The following is a 17210-nucleotide window of genomic DNA, read 5'->3' on the forward strand; positions in this document are numbered from 1 at the left end:
GTGTGAAGCACAGAAACCTAAGGCAATGCAAGATACATCAGTGAGCATTTTTCTGAACAAAACAAAGCTTCCCCTGCAAACTGCCTGTCATCTTCAGCTCCTGCTGCCAGCTTCAGCCGTGGACAGTTCTCCATTGAGCTCAATTGTAGAAAAGCACATCACATGCATCCAAGTAACAGATAGTGGCTGAAATGAGGCTGGACAAAGTGCTGACCAGATGATCAGACATGCAGATTTTGATTTTACATCAGTTGGACAAGAGACTTGAAAGCAACTCTTATTCTTGCAGCTCCCACTGAACTTCAACTCTTTGTAGTGATCAGCTGCTGCAGTGAGCACAATATTCCCCAGAGACAAGAGGACAGGCTCTCACCTCTGTGAGCTGTGCAGCCACAGAGGAAAAGATGTGATTTATGCCAGTCAAAATATTGACTAGAGGGCTCTATATAAGCCAAAGTCCTCAGTGCAGATGCTGATCTGTATTTTTAAGCTTCCTAAGAAATCTGTGGGCCTGCACAACTGTCATGATTTATTGCCAGGGACACACATAATGAAAACCTGTGCCCAAAACTTAGTCAGGTGAGCACTGACAAGGGCAAAGATCCCTCTTTGGTTACACAGGTGTGCAGTCAATGTAGTACATCTTAACTCCTCAGGGTCAAAAAACCATAATATGAGTAACTCAGCATAGCATAACTGGGAGCCTTTCACTCTGTTTCTTCCAGATGAGGGTCTGGCTCAGTCTCATGCCTAAAAGCAAAATCTGGCATGTATTTGTACATTACATTCTTACTTTCCTAGAGAAGCTTTAACCATGTGATTCATAAATTGTCTTTATGATCCTCCCCATCTTCATCTTACAGAAAAGTAGGCAAGATATTTTTCCTTCTTCATAGGCTTCATCATCTCAAAAATGGGCACACAGCTTTTGTTCCAACACTATTTGACAATTACCATGTGGAAAGTAGGACAAATTTCTGTCATGAAGCTTCAGCTGGGAGGACAGAGAATGGAAGAGACATCCTGGAAAATGTTTGCAGTTTTCTTGTGGTTGCTGACTCTTCACTACTTGCATAAAACTGTCTCAGATGCTGAGAGGAAAATATTTAGACCAGAATATGACAGACCAGACTCTGTGTGCACTTGGCATCACCAAAAGATAGCTAGGGGTCTTTAGGTATTTCCAGTCTATGAAAAAACAAAGTCTTTGAAGGGTTCCTAGAGAGACTCTTTCTGTGCAATTGTTTTGGGGGCAACCAGCTAAATTACACAAATATTCTGTATGGAACACTTGCCATATCTGAGCAATCCTAATGCTAACCAGCCCTGTGGCAGGCTGAAGCATGCCCCTAAAAATTTTCACCATTGCATTCTGACCACAGAGGAGGCTGGCCCTGCAGAAATGTGCAAGTACTGGAGGCTCTGCCCAATTTGTGCTTTCTGAGATCACTTCAATAAAATGCAGATTAATTTGTCATTAAGTAGCCCAAACAGCCTTAAGCAGCCTCTGAAATCTGGATGTGAAGCAGGGATCTTCAGCATATTGAGTCCAACCTTTTCCCTCTCATTTTCTTGGCACCTGCATTTACTTTCAGGAGTTAGAAATTTACTCTAACTTTTGCTAAAAGCCACATTTTTTCCATGCTTGTCCCAAACACACCTTTGCTTTCCAGAGCCTTCAGCTCTAGACACAGAGCATGGAAAAGCAGGACCCTCTTCTCTCCTCCCCCTGCCCATTTTGGCCTACAAACCCAGCAGCCACAGACATGGAGCAGGACTGTATAACATTAAGCATAGGACAAATACAGAGCAAAAAGAGGGTCTCTAAGTGAAAGAGGTCACCATCAAATGCTTAATTCTTTTTCTCCAAGCCAAGTTAGAGCCCAGTGTTTTACTCCAATACCTTGTGTGTCCCTTGAAGCCTCCCCTTGTGTTTCCACAGCTATAATGGGTTGGATTTGGCTCAGTGTCTCCTTAGGGCAGTACAGACATGCCAGCAGTCATGCAGTAGCATACTGGAAGGAAGAGGAGTTGCTAGATGTGCAAAAAGAGGGTACAGTGTAGCAGAAAGCCTATATTTTGGGATAATAAGGAACTACTGACTGTCTATTGGAACAGTATATAAAAATGACTGTTCATTTTGAGACAGTTCAAAATGGCTAAATTTTCAGAAGTTGATACCCGTGTACTTTCTGAAAATTATGTTTCTCAAGCTGGGCACCCCCAAATCCCTAGCTGCTTTTAGATATGGTGGTTATAGTGCTTTTGATTCAAGCTTTTCCCACCAGATACCACATAGGCTTTGTTCTCCCTTCGGGTCCTGGGGCTGTGTCCCTTCTCATTGCACAGCCACAGTAAATACTCAGTTTTACGGCTGAGTAACTTTTGTCTTGCCACCACTTCTTGCAGGCTCTGATTGAGAAGAAAATAAAAGTCATTAAATGAACGACTGCTTGACTTGGAGTCAACAACCTCTGTCCCAACTTCAGACACAAAAGCATCTGGATTTAATAATACCTGTTTATAAATAACGTTGTATCATCATTTGTTTAAAAAGAAGTAAATCCTAATGTTGATTATTTTTGAACACACCATGAGCTTTCTGACATAATGAAAAGACAGGAAGAGTCCCAGGGCTGGCATTTCCCCAAAAATGTAGATTGTTGTGGGAAAGGAGACAGAGTAAGCTTCCTGCTTTTGTAGAGGGAACTTATTTTTTGAAGTAAGATAAACTTAGAGCACTGCTTTTGTAAAGATTGAAGCTTATTTTACTCACTGATATCACACGCACATCAGCAGGCAGCGCCAAGGTGGAAGTGAGTCCCTGTGTGTGTTTGTCAGCAGCACGTTCGACACAGGCTGAGCACGGCACAGGGGAGGACACTCGCTGTGCTTGGGGTGGTCTTGGCACCAGAAATGGTGAGGTGCAGAGCAGGAGGCTGGGAAGCATCATAGCTTTTCTTCTGCCATAGGATTACTCTCTGTCTCCAGCATTGCCCTTGGCTGAGCAGCAGTGAGACTGTCAGGTCCTGGTTGAAGAGAAATCGGCGGTAGAGATTATCCTTCCACAGCCAGACAGCAAAGTTGCTCCTGAAAACTTTCTTCAGGCGTCTCTTCAAGACTGAAAGTAGCAGCAGGGATGTAAGCTGGGATCCACTAAAGAATAGTGGAAAGATGTTCTTTCACTTTGGCAGCTTAATTCAAGTATGTTTCTCTCACAGACACACCAATGATGAGGGCCAGAGTACAGCAGACAAAGTGTATCCCCAAGTTGGTCACAACTCAGCAAATCAATGCAACCTGCAGATACATGTCTTTGAGTAGGAGCTAAGCCCAGCTTTAGTACACAAAAGTGTGACTTGCACTGAGGATTGTGGGCTAATGAGCCATACTAGCCCCAGCCATCCATTGCATACAGTTGAACCATATTTGTTTGTAAGGCTTCTGATGCCAGTAAAACCCAAAAATTAGCCTGGGAGGTGGAACTAGAAACAGGCTGTCATGAGGTTTTCCTCTGCATCAGCCTGTGATCAGTCAGAAGAGTCCCTCTGACAGTGGAAATTGCTGAGTAATCCAGAAAAGAGCTTCAGCAAGTAATGCTGTAGCTCGAATCTGTGGTGAGACCAAAGCGCCTTGCAAGAGGAAGCCTGACTTTATCACAGGACATGACTGTAAGGAGTGTGCAGGGCTCTCAGCTCCTAGTAAGAATTGATCTCTTGTTACTCCATGGTCCAAGATCTATTGTCTTTGCAGGTGAACCAAAGTAACAGCAAAGCCCTGGGATCTGGTCTGGGATACCTAGAACACATCTGCCAACTGATTGAGAAGATTGGGCAGCTTCAGGAGCACAACCTGCGTCTCCAAAAACAAGTGTGCAGGTTGCAGAAAGAGCAGAAGATGAGTCAGATAAAAGAGGTAAGCAGATAGTGTAGTATCCAAAGCAGATACCATGGTATCTTCCATTGAGTAATACATCTTAAATAATAAATTCAAGGCCCAAACAAAAAGTTCTGTGTGGGGGAAGATGCCAATTTGCCACATCCAGCACCCACCTGGACTGGGGACTCTGGTCTTTAGGGAGGCCTCATACACCACAGTGGGTTTACTTTCCTGAGGCTGGGCTTGAGTTTCTGGTCTTCTACAATTTGGTTTCCCAAATGTGCTTGCCTCTTTGAGTTAAAAAGCACACTTCTCACCTCATACAGTGGCCTGTTCTAAGTCAGTAACTTTTTCTTCTCTAAGCTGTAAACTTCCCAAGAATGCATCTCCTCTCCTCAATGCTACCAAAACAAAATCCACAGAGCTCCTTAGCAATTGTGTTTTGATTTATAAGATCTTACATTTCCTTCTGTTTTCAAACTGTCAAAATCCCAGAATTTTTCACAAAACAAACACAAGGGGAAAGAGAAGCAGCAATACCACGACCCAGCTCCATGCTTTTTTTCACTTCCTGTGCTCCTAAGCTAACAGATGAAAAATCTCTGACATTAAACCATTTCAGTGTTCCCATTTGTCATTTTTATCAGCCAGAGGTAGCTGGAAAATCTGACTGAAATTTGCAAATAATTTCAGGGTCTTCCAACATTTCCATCAGCATTTTTTAGTCCCTGCATATTTTATTAAACTACCCCACCTCTTCTTCAGCCATCACACCAGATTTCCATCTTTTTTCCTCCCCTGCCTTTTTGTTTGTTTTAACACTCCCCAAAGGAACAGAAAGGGTTTATCACACTCAGCTATTTCTTCCCAGCTGTGCTGTGGTGAGTCTTTTATTCTCCTGATAGCGTCATTGTTCCCCTGGTGCTGCTCTCCCACCTGCTGGGACTGGATCTGCAGTAGGTGACTGACTCCTCCTCAGAGCCAAAGCCAAGTTCTGAGTCAGGTTGCAGAGCAGAGTAACTTGTCATTTCCATGTACCCATCTCTCACACTCAGAGGAATGCAGCCTCCTACATAGAGCCTGGGAATTGTTAACACATTTCCTGAAGCTTTACAACTGTGAGTCATTGCTCAAAGTAACTCTTCCAAGCTGCAAAGTCATCTGGTGTACATGCCCCCTCCCCAGCTCCCACTGAAATGAAAGGCACTGTGCTTTCATTTAAATATTTGAAACTTTGATCTTTTTGGTACTTCTGAAGGTCTCTCAGCAGTGTCTTCTCAGATGCATTTGTCTCATACTGTTCAGTGGGGAATTGGATTCTCAGATGTAACATTCAGTGCTTGAGTGGTTTAAAAAACTGGACACTCTCAGGTATCCTGTGGAGCCTGGATCTCCTACATTTGAGCAGCTCTCCATCATTTTGTTCTTCAGTCATAGCCCCTCTGAATTGAAGAGGAGCACTGGCCATGAAACATGAAGATTGCCATCCATAATTTGGAGGGGTCCAAAGACTCCTTTACAAACCATGTTCACTCTCCATGTAGACTATGAGCATGGAAAGGTTTCCATGTCCCAGACATGGCTAGGGAAGACACACCCCCCAAAACATGGGGTTAGCATGGTATTAAGAGCTGGTCACGAGGATTGTAGGTACCCAATGCTCGCAATGCTGTTCTTGAGAGGTGCACAGACATCACCACAGAAATGATGGCTTTGATCCTGGGACACAAAGGGAACACTGCTGCTCCACATCCTTTCTTTACAGGGAAATCTATAATACCATGGGCCAAAACCAGCATCTTTCATCAGATTTGCTAAGCATCTCCCAAAGGTATTGATAATGCAAAGTACCACACTGCTGTAACAACATATGCAGATGAGAAGTGACATTGAAACTGTCCGTTTCTTGGGGGTCTCTAGAGGTGGTAAACTGGTGTTGGCCTGTCCTAGTTCCAACACCAGTAAACAGTTTGGTTCCCTTTCTGCTTCAGCTGGATAAAGTTATCCGTCCTTCCTACCCTACTAAACTCTTCTGCAACAGGGTTGTACAAGGTAGAAAATCTCCCCTTCCTCACCCCACCAGCAACAGCAGAAGTACACTGACTGAGATACCACATACAGTCCATTTGGCTGGTAACACGCAAGAAAACTGTGGCATCCCATCAATAAAAATACAAGATATTGTTGTCTGTGCATGCTCCAAAACAAATAACATCTTAAAATATGAGTCATTGTTATAACTGATCTGTTTATTTACACTAATGCCTCTGAGCAGCTCTCTGTTTAGAAACTCATATTCAATTCCTTCTGGGAAACAAACTGAAAAGATGCTGAGTATCAGGCAATTTAAGTTAAATGCTAATGAAGCCATGAAAGCTCTGTATTACTAACTACAGGGTGTTCAGCATTTTAGAGAATTAAATAATTTGTCTGTGTTCTGGTGGGTCCTAGGACAAGGATGGACATCCCTGGACTGGAATGTTTACAATTCCTCTGTAGTGTCACACCACCCATTACCTTGGGTTGTTGCAGTCTGAGAGCCTGCATACTTTCTTTTTGTCTGGTACAGGAATACATTCTGCAGCACTGCTCCTGTGGAGCTGCCAGTATCTTCCTTAAGTCATATCAAGACATGAAAACAAATTTTGCTGGGAGGAGCAGACCTCACAGCCTTTTGGTTCAGACTGGAAACCCTTCTGATCTTTCCATCATCCCAGAAATAGGAGCGAACACCGAGAAGCTGAGCAGCTGCAATGGTGAGTTCAAATACCTCTAACATGCCCTCCCGTTTGCCACCACTTGGTCAAACAAGCTGATCAGCCACTTTCTTTTCCCAAGGAAAGACAGTTGGGAACCAAGCAAGGTTTTAGTAGAACTAAACCCTAGCTGAAATCCAAGAGAAGCAATGTAAAATGCTCTCTCTGTACCTAGGATTTTAACACTGGCTGCTTCATGTGTGTGAATTGGGGTTTTTTGCTTTGCAGCTGTGGCTGTAAAGATTAGGACAAGTGAATTATAAAATAGATCTCTTGGAAAATTAGCATGCCTGAATGGGACCATTAGTGGAGCCCCCCTCCACCCAGGCAAGGTAGGATTTGATCTAAGATGGAAAACCTTATGCATGTTGTTAGTCGTCTACTCTCTCAAGTAGGCATGGAACAAATTCCTGGAGGGTGACTTATTCTATAGACCAAGTGGAAATAAGCCCCAGCTGCAAAGCTTGGATCCAGAGATCAGTTTTTCCAGATGGCTGAGAAACTGGGCTCAGCCTACTGATGATAAAGCCAGATGAAAAGTCTGTTAGTCTGTCACTAAATCAGCCAGATCAGTTTATTTCAAACCTTGGATTTCAGCTTTTTTCTAATACCTGGTGAAACATAGAACAACTTCATTGCAGGATTGAGTCAGAGCCTTTGGCATCACACGGGGTCTTATCCCATCTTTAAGTCCTTAGAGTTCTCATCCCATCTGAAGCCATAACTTGCTGCCAGCACTGCCCAGAGGCCAACCTAGCAGGACACTGCTAAGGAATAAGTCTTTGCATTTCATTGCAGGAAGTGAGAGATATCTGGAATCAGGAAAGAGCCAGCTGATGATGGGGCTCAGAAAGTCAGCAAACAATAAGAACAACAAGGAGAATGAGTTCAGAGAAGTTGGGAGTATGGCAGAGGGACAGGCTTTTCTGTCAAAGGACCCTGCAGTAAGAAAGGTGAGTGATAAGCTTGGAACCTAGCTCTGAGTGGGACCTGTGGGAGAAGCAGAGAGAAGTTCTGCTCAGGCAGATCATAGTGAGGTGCCAGGACAGCAAGCCAGCCTTGTCTGCTACTGAGTGGAACCGGGCCAGCAAGGGTTAGGGGGATCTGTGTCTCTCTACTCCCAACCTTAAATGAAGAAGGACTATGTCTATATGGCAAGAAAGGCACAAATGGATCACTGGTGCAGGGGAGAGGAGCACTGCAGACAGCAACATGGGGTGCTCATGCAACTTCATCAACTCCAAATAACTTACTGTGTGGACTCAGTCATAAGTATCTCCACTACTGATGCTAGTGAGATTAAACCAAGTTTTCATTAACAGTAATAAAAATTTTAGTGGATCAATCCTTAGCTGGTCACACTTATTACCAGACTGGCAGCATATCAATGTAATTAGCTCCAGTCCTCAAAGCATGTTCCAGGGAATGTGTTTCAGCAAATCTGTGTCACTGAAGTCCAAGGGAGTGAGGATGAATGCTTTCCTCTCCCTTTCTTTCCCATTGTTTGTGCCTGCCTCAGCACTTTCATGTTCCGGTGGGGTTCAGAAGTGCTGAAATGCCAGAGCAGAGACTCTAATCAGAGTATTCCCAGCCCTGCAAACAGGAAAGAGGAAGGAGTAGGTCTCTCACAGGGAAGACCTCATGAAATTTCCACCCTTAAGCTGCAAATGAGTCACAAACATTTCAATGAACTTCAGAACCCAAATTAAGGCTGAGGCCTGAAAGGTGCTCCATGCTCTGCCTTGTGTCCAGTCAGCTTTCGGAGTATTTTAAGCATGTGGGAACTTCTGATGACTTTACAGGACCATAGAATCGAGATCCATGCTCTTTAACCTGAATCCTCATCCTCTCTTGCTACATCACACCTTAGTATTGTCACTTAGTATTGGATTTTGTACCCTGAACATGAAAGGCTCCATTTATTCCTACAGTGCAGGTATTGTAGGAATTCTGTACAGGGAATTCTGTACTGTATGGGAATTCTGTCTGTTACACTCATGCCCAGGCTACTAGGTACTAGACACATAAACTGGCAGTTTAAATACAAAAGAGAGGTGAGAGGTGGATGGAGAAAGAAGGGATTATCACACATGTGGGGGACTGAGTCTAAAAAGAAATGAAGGTCTCGACCAAGGCTATGAGTACATTCCAGTGCAGAGCTGAGAACAGAGAACAGTCTGTTGCAAATGCTGTGAGTTGGTCTCGCTGTCCTGTTATTTATCAATGTAAATAAATTCCCTTTTGTTTTTAGGCTCTGGACGTCAGCAAGAACATCTCGGTATGTACTGCCTTTGCAGAATATATTTAACTTGTGTCTACATTATCAGGGAGTAAGCCTGTGTAGTGCACACCATTGTATGAACAAAAGAGGTTTACTCACCCCCAAAGTTTACTCTCATGGACCACAGGAACATCAGCTGCTCAGGCTTTCTGCGGTATCAGCAGTGCTTGCTTGTCCAAGACATCACCAGCACAACGAGGGACTAACTGCTGAGGCCTCAAAACCCTTCCACAGTACACGTTAATCCTAGCAGTAAACACAGAGGTTTGCTATTTCCTTGAGTAAACAGTCTTGCTTACAGGCAATTAACTCAATAGCACTGAATCAGGTGTTGCAGTTCTCAGCTGAGCCATGCCTCATCTGAAGTTTTGAACTGAAAACTTTGCAGATTCCCAAGAAGAACTATTGCAATAGGCATTGCTGGGGCTGGTAAGTGTGGCTGGGCAGCTGCCAGGTTGGCCCCAAGGTGGCCACAACTCCTGTAGTAATGGCTCTGCTGGTGGCACAGCAGCACCGGCAGAGAGTGAGGAGGAACCTTGGGAGAGGGCAAAACAATATCAGGAACATGACAATGATTTGAGAAATTCACTGAAATGGGAATAATTTCTCTCTGTTATGCTAGTTCTGGGACATGATAATTTTTGTTCTGTTCCCCAGGTTTTCCAGTCATCACTTTAGGAAATTTAAAACAATATTGGAAAAAATAAATTAATTTTTTGGATTCAGAGTTCCGTTTAGTTCACGCGTCCAGATAAGCCCAGGCTGGAGAGACCAAAGATTAGAGATGGCCTCCTGAGACTCCCTGACCTCCTGATAATCTCTATTAGCATTTCAAATGTAAGGCCAATAGCTGTGGCTTGCTGAGTGACAGGGAAACAAAGGCTTGATCTCCTAATTCGTGTTCCACAAAAGCTACCACCTTAGAAAAGGCCGATACCAATGCACCTGGCCTAATAGAAAGGATAAGACAGTCGAAGTGCCTTTTTGGGTTTCATTGTAAAGGCCCCCTGCATGCATCTGAGTAGGTAGGAAACCAAACCAATCTTCTCCTTTAGCATAGCATAACAATAGGGTAAAACGTGCTCTTAGGCAGCTACTCAGCATTCACCAGTGAGGGCACCTCACTCTCTTAAAGCCTAAATCAGAAAGAACAGCAGAGTCCTAGGCAGAGAAATGTTACCAAGCAAAATATGAAAAAGATAGTATTACTCAGAGTTCATCCATCTTGTCTCCTTGTCATATACAGGTACAGGTTGGCCACTGGGCATCATTGCAGTGTTAAAAATTCTTTTGTGGGCCCTGACCCCTATCTGTCTGAAATAAAGAAATTTCCCTTTTCCCACCACCCTGGAATATCCCAAAGCATCATGTGTTGGCCAGATAAAGTCTGCCAGCAACTTGCCTCTGGTCTTTTAAGTTGTGGTTTCTTTTTGCTCCCTAGGGTGAGAGCCATGCTTGGAGGAGAATGAGAGATCTTATGAGGAAGACAAGGTTGACAAACCAGAACAAGCTGGGGTTGTCTTCTGCTGCTCTGAAGAGATCCTGCCCACAGTTGTATAGGTGAGAGAATACTGTGGGAGATTTTCACTTAGTGTTGGGAGGAGGTGGTAGAAGCTTTAGCTCTGGGTGTTGCTGTCTGGAGAAGATCGCTCCTTACCTTATTCCCATTGCATATGCTGGTCCTGGCTAGCAGTAGTGTTTGCTTCCTTAGTGCCTAGATGATCCAGGATCCCAACTGGATGTCACCCATGTGAAAATCATGGAAACATTAGTGTCACTAAAATAAGGGGCTTCTCCCTAGCTGTGCAAGGGGATGATGACAATTAGCCAGAGCTGTCTATAGCCTAGTTATTTGTCTTTCTTCTCCCTCCTAAGCATTGCAGTTACCACTAATGTTCTCTTTTGTCCACTTTCCCACCTTTCCTCCAGTGGGACCAACTATATTGTACCTGATGTGTGTTGGGATGGGACAGTCAGGATCAGCTGGATGGTTTTGTCAGAAGAAGGAGAGGTGAAGTTTGCTGAGTGTGTGCTTATGGGTGGGACCGTTTGTTGCTGTAGATGAATATTTGGATCAAGTATGAGGTCTTATTTCGATTAAGGGATCCATGCTCCTCCCTTGGGCCACTTTGTCTAGCAGGTTGGTTGTAGCCTGGCCTCTGAACTAAACTGTGTTGTGCATGTCCATCTGACAGTTCTGCTTGCACAGATATTCCCTGTGCACTTGCCAAGTCCTCCCAGCTAGTCTGGTGAATTTGGAGTGCTTGTGCATGTAATCAGGTAACAGGAAGAGCCTGGGCATCTTAGTCACCAAAGCAGGAGCATTACATGGAGCTGTGCACCTCCCTGTATGTTTTTTCAGCTGAGGTCTCAGTAACCTCCAGCGGAACAGCTCAAATGTGCTTAAGTCCTCCTCCAGTTTTAGAGGGGGTGATGGTGGGGAAACAGCAGTTGTTTAAGCACTCAGGAATGTCCTATTGTTCCCCTTAAGACAGCCTGTACCTACCTTACAAAATGCATAAGGGAACTGGGAATCTTATAATTACAGCTGGAAAAAAAAATCCTCTGTAATACATGGAGTGATTTTTCCAGCTGGGAAAAGGTTGGTTGGGGCCCAAGCATATGTAACAGGAGAGTTTCCTCCTATTGTTTGGGAAACTGAAAGAAACACAAAGCAGAGAGAGATCAAACAGTTCCATCTAAAATAGATGGTGAACCAGCTGGGGAAAAAATACAAACTCCTGTGAACCTTCCCTCTAAACCTGAATAGAACCAGCACTTTTATTTCAGCTTCACAAAAGTTCTGTCTCTGTAACTTTCTGCTTGCCCCATCTCCACAGCACAGAGGACAGCTCCAGCAGTCCCTGCATAAGAATTGAAGGCTAGGTCCTCAGCAGCCTAAATTAATGTATTTCCAATGAAGGGTCAGCCCAACAGCTCCTAGAAATTCTAGCTCCCTAGAAATTAGTCTCCTAGAATGGACAACTACAGCTATCATGGAAATGCTGTACAATGAGATGCCAAATGAACAGTATTTTTGCCTGGCTGTATCCAGGCATTTTCAGAGCTCTTATACACTGCTTTTTGCAGGTTGTTTTCAGTAGCTGATGAATGGCCTTTTCTTCTACGTTCTCCTCCTGTATATCTCCATAAAACCCTTGCCTCTACTCGTGCCCCTTATCTCCCTCCATTTCCTTTTCTCCTTCATTCTAGCTCTTATTCCTCACCCCATCTGTATTTGGCCTTGCTATTTTTACCCCAAACCTAGCAATAGAACCCTGTCCTTTTCACTGGTGTGTGGAAAAGCTGGGCACCTTGTTCATGTGGCAGCTTGGATATGCAGTTGCCCTCAGGCTCCCATGAAGTAAAAAGTTAGGCTTAGTGGATCAATGACAGACCAGCAAATGCTGCTGGACAATAAGAGGGACCCTTCCTGCAGCAGTACCAGAATGGTAAAGCAATAAAGGCCCACTCATCTGCAAATCTTGGCAAAGCAAACCTTGAAGCCCTGATACTCTCAGCATTTAAAGCCACTGTTATAATTGATGAAACAGATTTGTCCTGGCTCCTGGTCCTGTTTGTACACGCAGACATAAAGAGTTGGCTGGCTTTTGCTTACCTGGGCTTTTTTGGGCTCCAGGTCTTGCACTGAAACAGGCTGGAGCCTGGTGCCCTGTATTAACATACAGCTCTGAAGGAGTCAGAGATTTATTGCTTTTGACACCCAGTCCCACTTGAGTCATTTGGGCAATTAGAGAAAGTCTCTTTGTTTTTGTTGTTGTAACTAGGTCAAAACAAATCCCCTTTCATGCTCCTACTCTGTGTATGATGAATGATCTGCTGCAGGGTGGTTGTTTTGTTTTTCTTTTCTGTCTCTCTCTTTTTTTTTTTTTTTTTTAACATCCACAAAAGAATTCTCATAGCAGAGAGAACTTGGTTCTTTCAATGGGAGAGAGGGGAGGCCTGCCAAGGTAAACACACTGGCACAAGACTCAGTGGTTTGCCATACATTGTTTTAAACAGGCTCAGGTTTTAATTTCATTTTCTTTTTCTTGCTAATACATTTGCTCCTGCAAAGCAAGATCTACTCTGTGCAAAGGACCAAAACAGACTGATGACTGATTTCATTGTGGTGTTGTGAACTTAAGCAGCACATGGTCCTCCACTTTCCAGGGCAGGATCTAATGTAGGCAATCCCCTCCTGACATTCCAGTGCAGATATACCCACCTGGGTGTCTATGGGAGCTTTAACACAGATGCATGGGCATGAACTTACCTCAAATACAGTATTTTTCATGGTAAAGATGATAGTTTCAGTTTGAAGCCACCAAAAGCTTGCAGCTGTATGATGCCTACTTTGTGGTTAGTGTGAAGTAAGCTAGCAAGGACAGTGCAGTTCTAACATTACAAAACCTCATCTTCAATATTGTGTGGTAAAGGTTGAAAAGGGCACAAGAACCTCAGACTCGGGTCTGAATGACGCTCTTCACATAGAAGATTATTACTAAGGTATTCTCAGCCCTGTGCTCAGGGTTGAGAAGCCACCAAAGAATTAAAGAACATCAAAGAAGAAGATTGACTGGTCTATTGTAAAAGAGCTAGGAGCAGAACAAAACATAAACATTTACAACATTTAGGAAAAACCCCAATATAGTAGTGCACAAAATAATGAGTCTGCACCACAATCAGGACTTTGAGTTGAAAATTTTTCAAATTGAAGATTTGAAGTAAATATCTATTAGCTATTTATTTTCTGTAAATAACTTTCAAATATTGCTTTAAAAAAACAAAAAAACAAATGACAGCTTTTTTTTTTTTTTTTCTTAAGCAGAACCTATTTTAAAGATGTGTCTAGAAAGTGTTTCAAAAGGTTTGTCTGTCATAAGTCCTGGAGGCCTGAGCTAACTAAGTAATTTCAACCAAACAGGATGTATTCTACTCATTGCAATCATATGTAATAAATAACATACAGAAAATTAAGCTGGAGACAGTCCACAGGAGCTAGCTTAGTATTGCTCTTCAAAACACTTCATTTCATTACTATTTTAGGCCAGAAATTTTAACTTCTGTATGATGTTCAGCCACAAGTCTATCCCCTGTCTTCCAGCTAGGCAGAAAATACTGGTTGCTCTGAACAAAATGATGTTTGTGTCCATCCATTACAATGTGTCTCCTTGCCAAGTGCTGCATCTTGTGGCTCTTTTTTTGGATGCTGCCACAAATATTTGGACAGCATCTGTTAGGGAATTTCACACTGGAGAGGGGGAAGCTGCATTGGGTATAGCTTAGATACATATGCACAGTATATTAATGTTAAGAACACAGCCATGCATTCTGGCCACTGTCAGCTTGACTTGTATTTTTCCATTTGTTAAGGCCAGATATTATGTCTTCAGACTTGAGGAAAACTGAGAGGAACTCCATGATTGTTCTGGGACAAAATACAAAGAATGAAAACTTATGGCCTTTCTGATGACCTGAGTCAAATGGAGCAAGGTGAAGTAAGTAAAGCAGCTTGTGTTTCTTTGTGGGTTGGGGCTTTTCACCTCTTCTTGGCACAAAAACGAGGCAGTCCTGTCCCTACATCCAGACACACTCCAGCTTGCAAGGACAGAAATAGGTCCAGTTTTTGAAGTTCAAATGATGCACATTGATGTCTACTGAGAACTAGCCCATATATCTTCATTTTAATAGCCCCCCAGCTTTTGGCCTATATTTTTTTTAACCCACAATTTAAAGGCTACTATAGTCATACAGGCTACATCACACAGCCTTTTTACAAAACATAAAAGGCACTAAATTAATTTATCTGCAGTCAGTCAAATGACTTCCAAATAATAAGCCAACGAGATGTCTTGGGAAAGAGACAATCTGTCCTTAATAAAGACTAAAAGAAAACCAGCCTCAGCTTCATCTTCTACCTTCCCAACTCAACCCACAGGCTAAATACAGAGAAACTCTCTCTAACCTCACATTCACTGCATGTTTCTGTTTCAGAAAGTCAAGGCAAGAACACCAAAGGACACGAAATCAAGAATCCCGGGGTTACTCTGTGCAATGTATATCCTACAATTGTCAACAGAGCAACTCTGAATTGAGTGTTGGAAGGGAAAGAGGGAAGGGGGATGTTGAGAAGGGTCTGTGGGCAGATACATGCTCAACTACATATGGCTTCGCTCCCAAATCTGAAGTGTACTTTAAAAAGTCAAGCCACAGATGAAAATTGCTGTTAGCATCTTGGCAACACAAGCAACAGGGACTTTTAAGATTTGGAAAGTCTTCTCTGGGTTGGGAACAGAATTACCTGAAACACCAAAGTTTTAAAACTATCATTACTTTCTGGGGACTTCTCCAGCTGAAATAAACATTAGCTTTATGGGACTTAGCATCATCTGGAGGAGTGCCAGAGACTCATTGCCCAGAGCAGAGGTGACTATTGAAAGGACAGCCTCCTCCCTCTGGGAACTTGAGTTGCAGTCTCTGTCCCCAGCACAGTTCCTCCCTTCAGAGCAGCCTATAGATAGCTGTGCCATTTCACTGGAATCCAACAGAAAAACTAAGTATGTAAAGCTGAGGTCATTCCTGAATCTACTACTAGCTTCCTGTCCTGTGGGCCTGCTCCTTCTGCAGGGGTCCCTGGACTCTGGTGCTACCCTGCACAGTAGTTGGCATTGTACACACTCATTGTAAAGACCAGAATAAGCAGCACTGCAGGAATTAGCCTTTCAAGAGACTGGAGGGGCATCCAGGGCAGCCTCTGCCCCAGCCATTGTGTAATCAATCTTTTTCTCTTTTTTTGATGGGGGGCAAGACACTAGGCTTGAATTCCTACTTTTAAGTCCCATTGAGGTGCTCTGTTTGTGCAGGTGCGGGCCTGAGGCTGTAGGTGGAGCAGTCATGCTGCTGTATGGCTCTGCCTGCTCTCTCTCTCTCTCTCTACTGGGAAAAGTTGAGGAGAGCAAGGCTACAAGGGAAAGAAATTAAAATAGATTCTTTATAAACTGGTGCTCTTTTGGGATACACTAACAACTGTGAAACACCATGACTGTGTATGGTAGCTGCCTACATGTCCACTGCTTCCTGAGTCAAGGAACAGGCAGTGCACGCTTCTGAATGTCCCATGGTTGCAGAGGTCTCTGCACACTTAGCTCTTATTAGTGCTGGCAAAGTAATTAATACACATGGGGTAAAGATTTAAGTAAACTAACATTGCCTCTTGATAAAGGATTGTTCTACCCCATAAATTATAATATAATTACAAGTCAAGCAATTGCAGATTAAAAATCCCTCCCCAACCCCAACTTGCCTGAGAACCAAGATTTGACAAGCTGGCAGGAATGATCAGCTTCAGCAGGCTTAGTCTTTCCATAACAGATGCTTCTCCCTTGCTGGAACCATTGAAGTCCTCCAAACCAGAACAAGATCTTTTCTGGGATTCGGAGCATCTCAGCCATGCCATTCCAGGGCCAGTATAGTTTGCAGGGATGAGTGAGGGCAGGGTTCAAGTACTCAGAGGGACTGCTACTGTTGTTACTTAGCATCTCACTAAAACTCCACAAACACAATGACCAAACCCCACAACCCAAACCCCATTAAAAAGAAAAAAAAAGGCTGTGCTGACTCAAGGTTGGCACCCTAAAGTAGGTGCCGTGTTGAATGTTTCAGCTGTAGCTGCTGCTACAGGACTTGGTTATTCACTGTATATCTTGCTAGCTTCATCCAAAGCTAGAAAGATTTATGACTTGATTATTCTGTGAATATTCTGTATATATCTCCATAAATACAGGGGACAAAATTCCTGCATTAACTTACAACCTCCATTAGCCCTCCAGCTTTTTTACAGTGACTGTACAGAATGTGAATCAGTGCAAACTGAATTTAAAGTGTTTTAAGACATAGCATCATGAGCTGGTATTTTCTACAACCCTCTCTATTCATGGTATAAGTTTGTTGGGTGGTTTTTTTTTTTTTAACTAAGATAAACTAGCACTCTTCTTTATTATAGCATTATGTTAAATATGTTCATGTATTTTTCAGAAATAAATGTATTTATAATGTGTAACATACTGTATAGTTCTCCACTCCAGGATCCATTGTAATCCAAGCATAAGAAATTAATAAAAGTATCACTATTATGGTGTCTTCAGATATTTTATTAATGAACACCTGGCTTTTAGTATAGCAACTGCCACACCTTCAGGGTATCAGGTGAGCATAGCTAGTCAAGAAAGGAATTTTTACCTCCAAGCTTTTAAAGGTCTTCTTTAGCTTTGGCAAAGAAGCAAGTTTGCTCT

At 43.1% G+C, this 17210-nt stretch overlaps 1 protein-coding gene across 2 annotated transcripts in view; it reads left to right on the forward strand.

Annotated features, from left to right (window-relative positions):
• The window catches only part of LOC131086225 (uncharacterized), a 29901-nt gene extending 13601 nt beyond the window's left edge, over window positions 1-16300 (forward strand). For both annotated transcript variants that reach the window (XM_058029139.1, XM_058029140.1), the window contains exons 3-9: window positions 3754-3915; window positions 6449-6635; window positions 7434-7588; window positions 8887-8913; window positions 10358-10476; window positions 14293-14417; window positions 14914-16300. In XM_058029139.1, coding sequence (XP_057885122.1) covers window positions 3754-3915; window positions 6449-6635; window positions 7434-7588; window positions 8887-8913; window positions 10358-10476; window positions 14293-14389 — 747 coding nt within the window. In that variant the 3' untranslated portion in view covers window positions 14390-14417; window positions 14914-16300. The remainder of the gene's footprint in view (window positions 1-3753; window positions 3916-6448; window positions 6636-7433; window positions 7589-8886; window positions 8914-10357; window positions 10477-14292; window positions 14418-14913) is intronic.
• The last annotated feature ends 910 nt before the right edge of the window (window positions 16301-17210 follow it).

Source organism: Melospiza georgiana, chromosome 8 (genome assembly GCF_028018845.1).
Source record: "Melospiza georgiana isolate bMelGeo1 chromosome 8, bMelGeo1.pri, whole genome shotgun sequence".
NCBI classification, from domain to species: domain Eukaryota; kingdom Metazoa; phylum Chordata; class Aves; order Passeriformes; family Passerellidae; genus Melospiza; species Melospiza georgiana.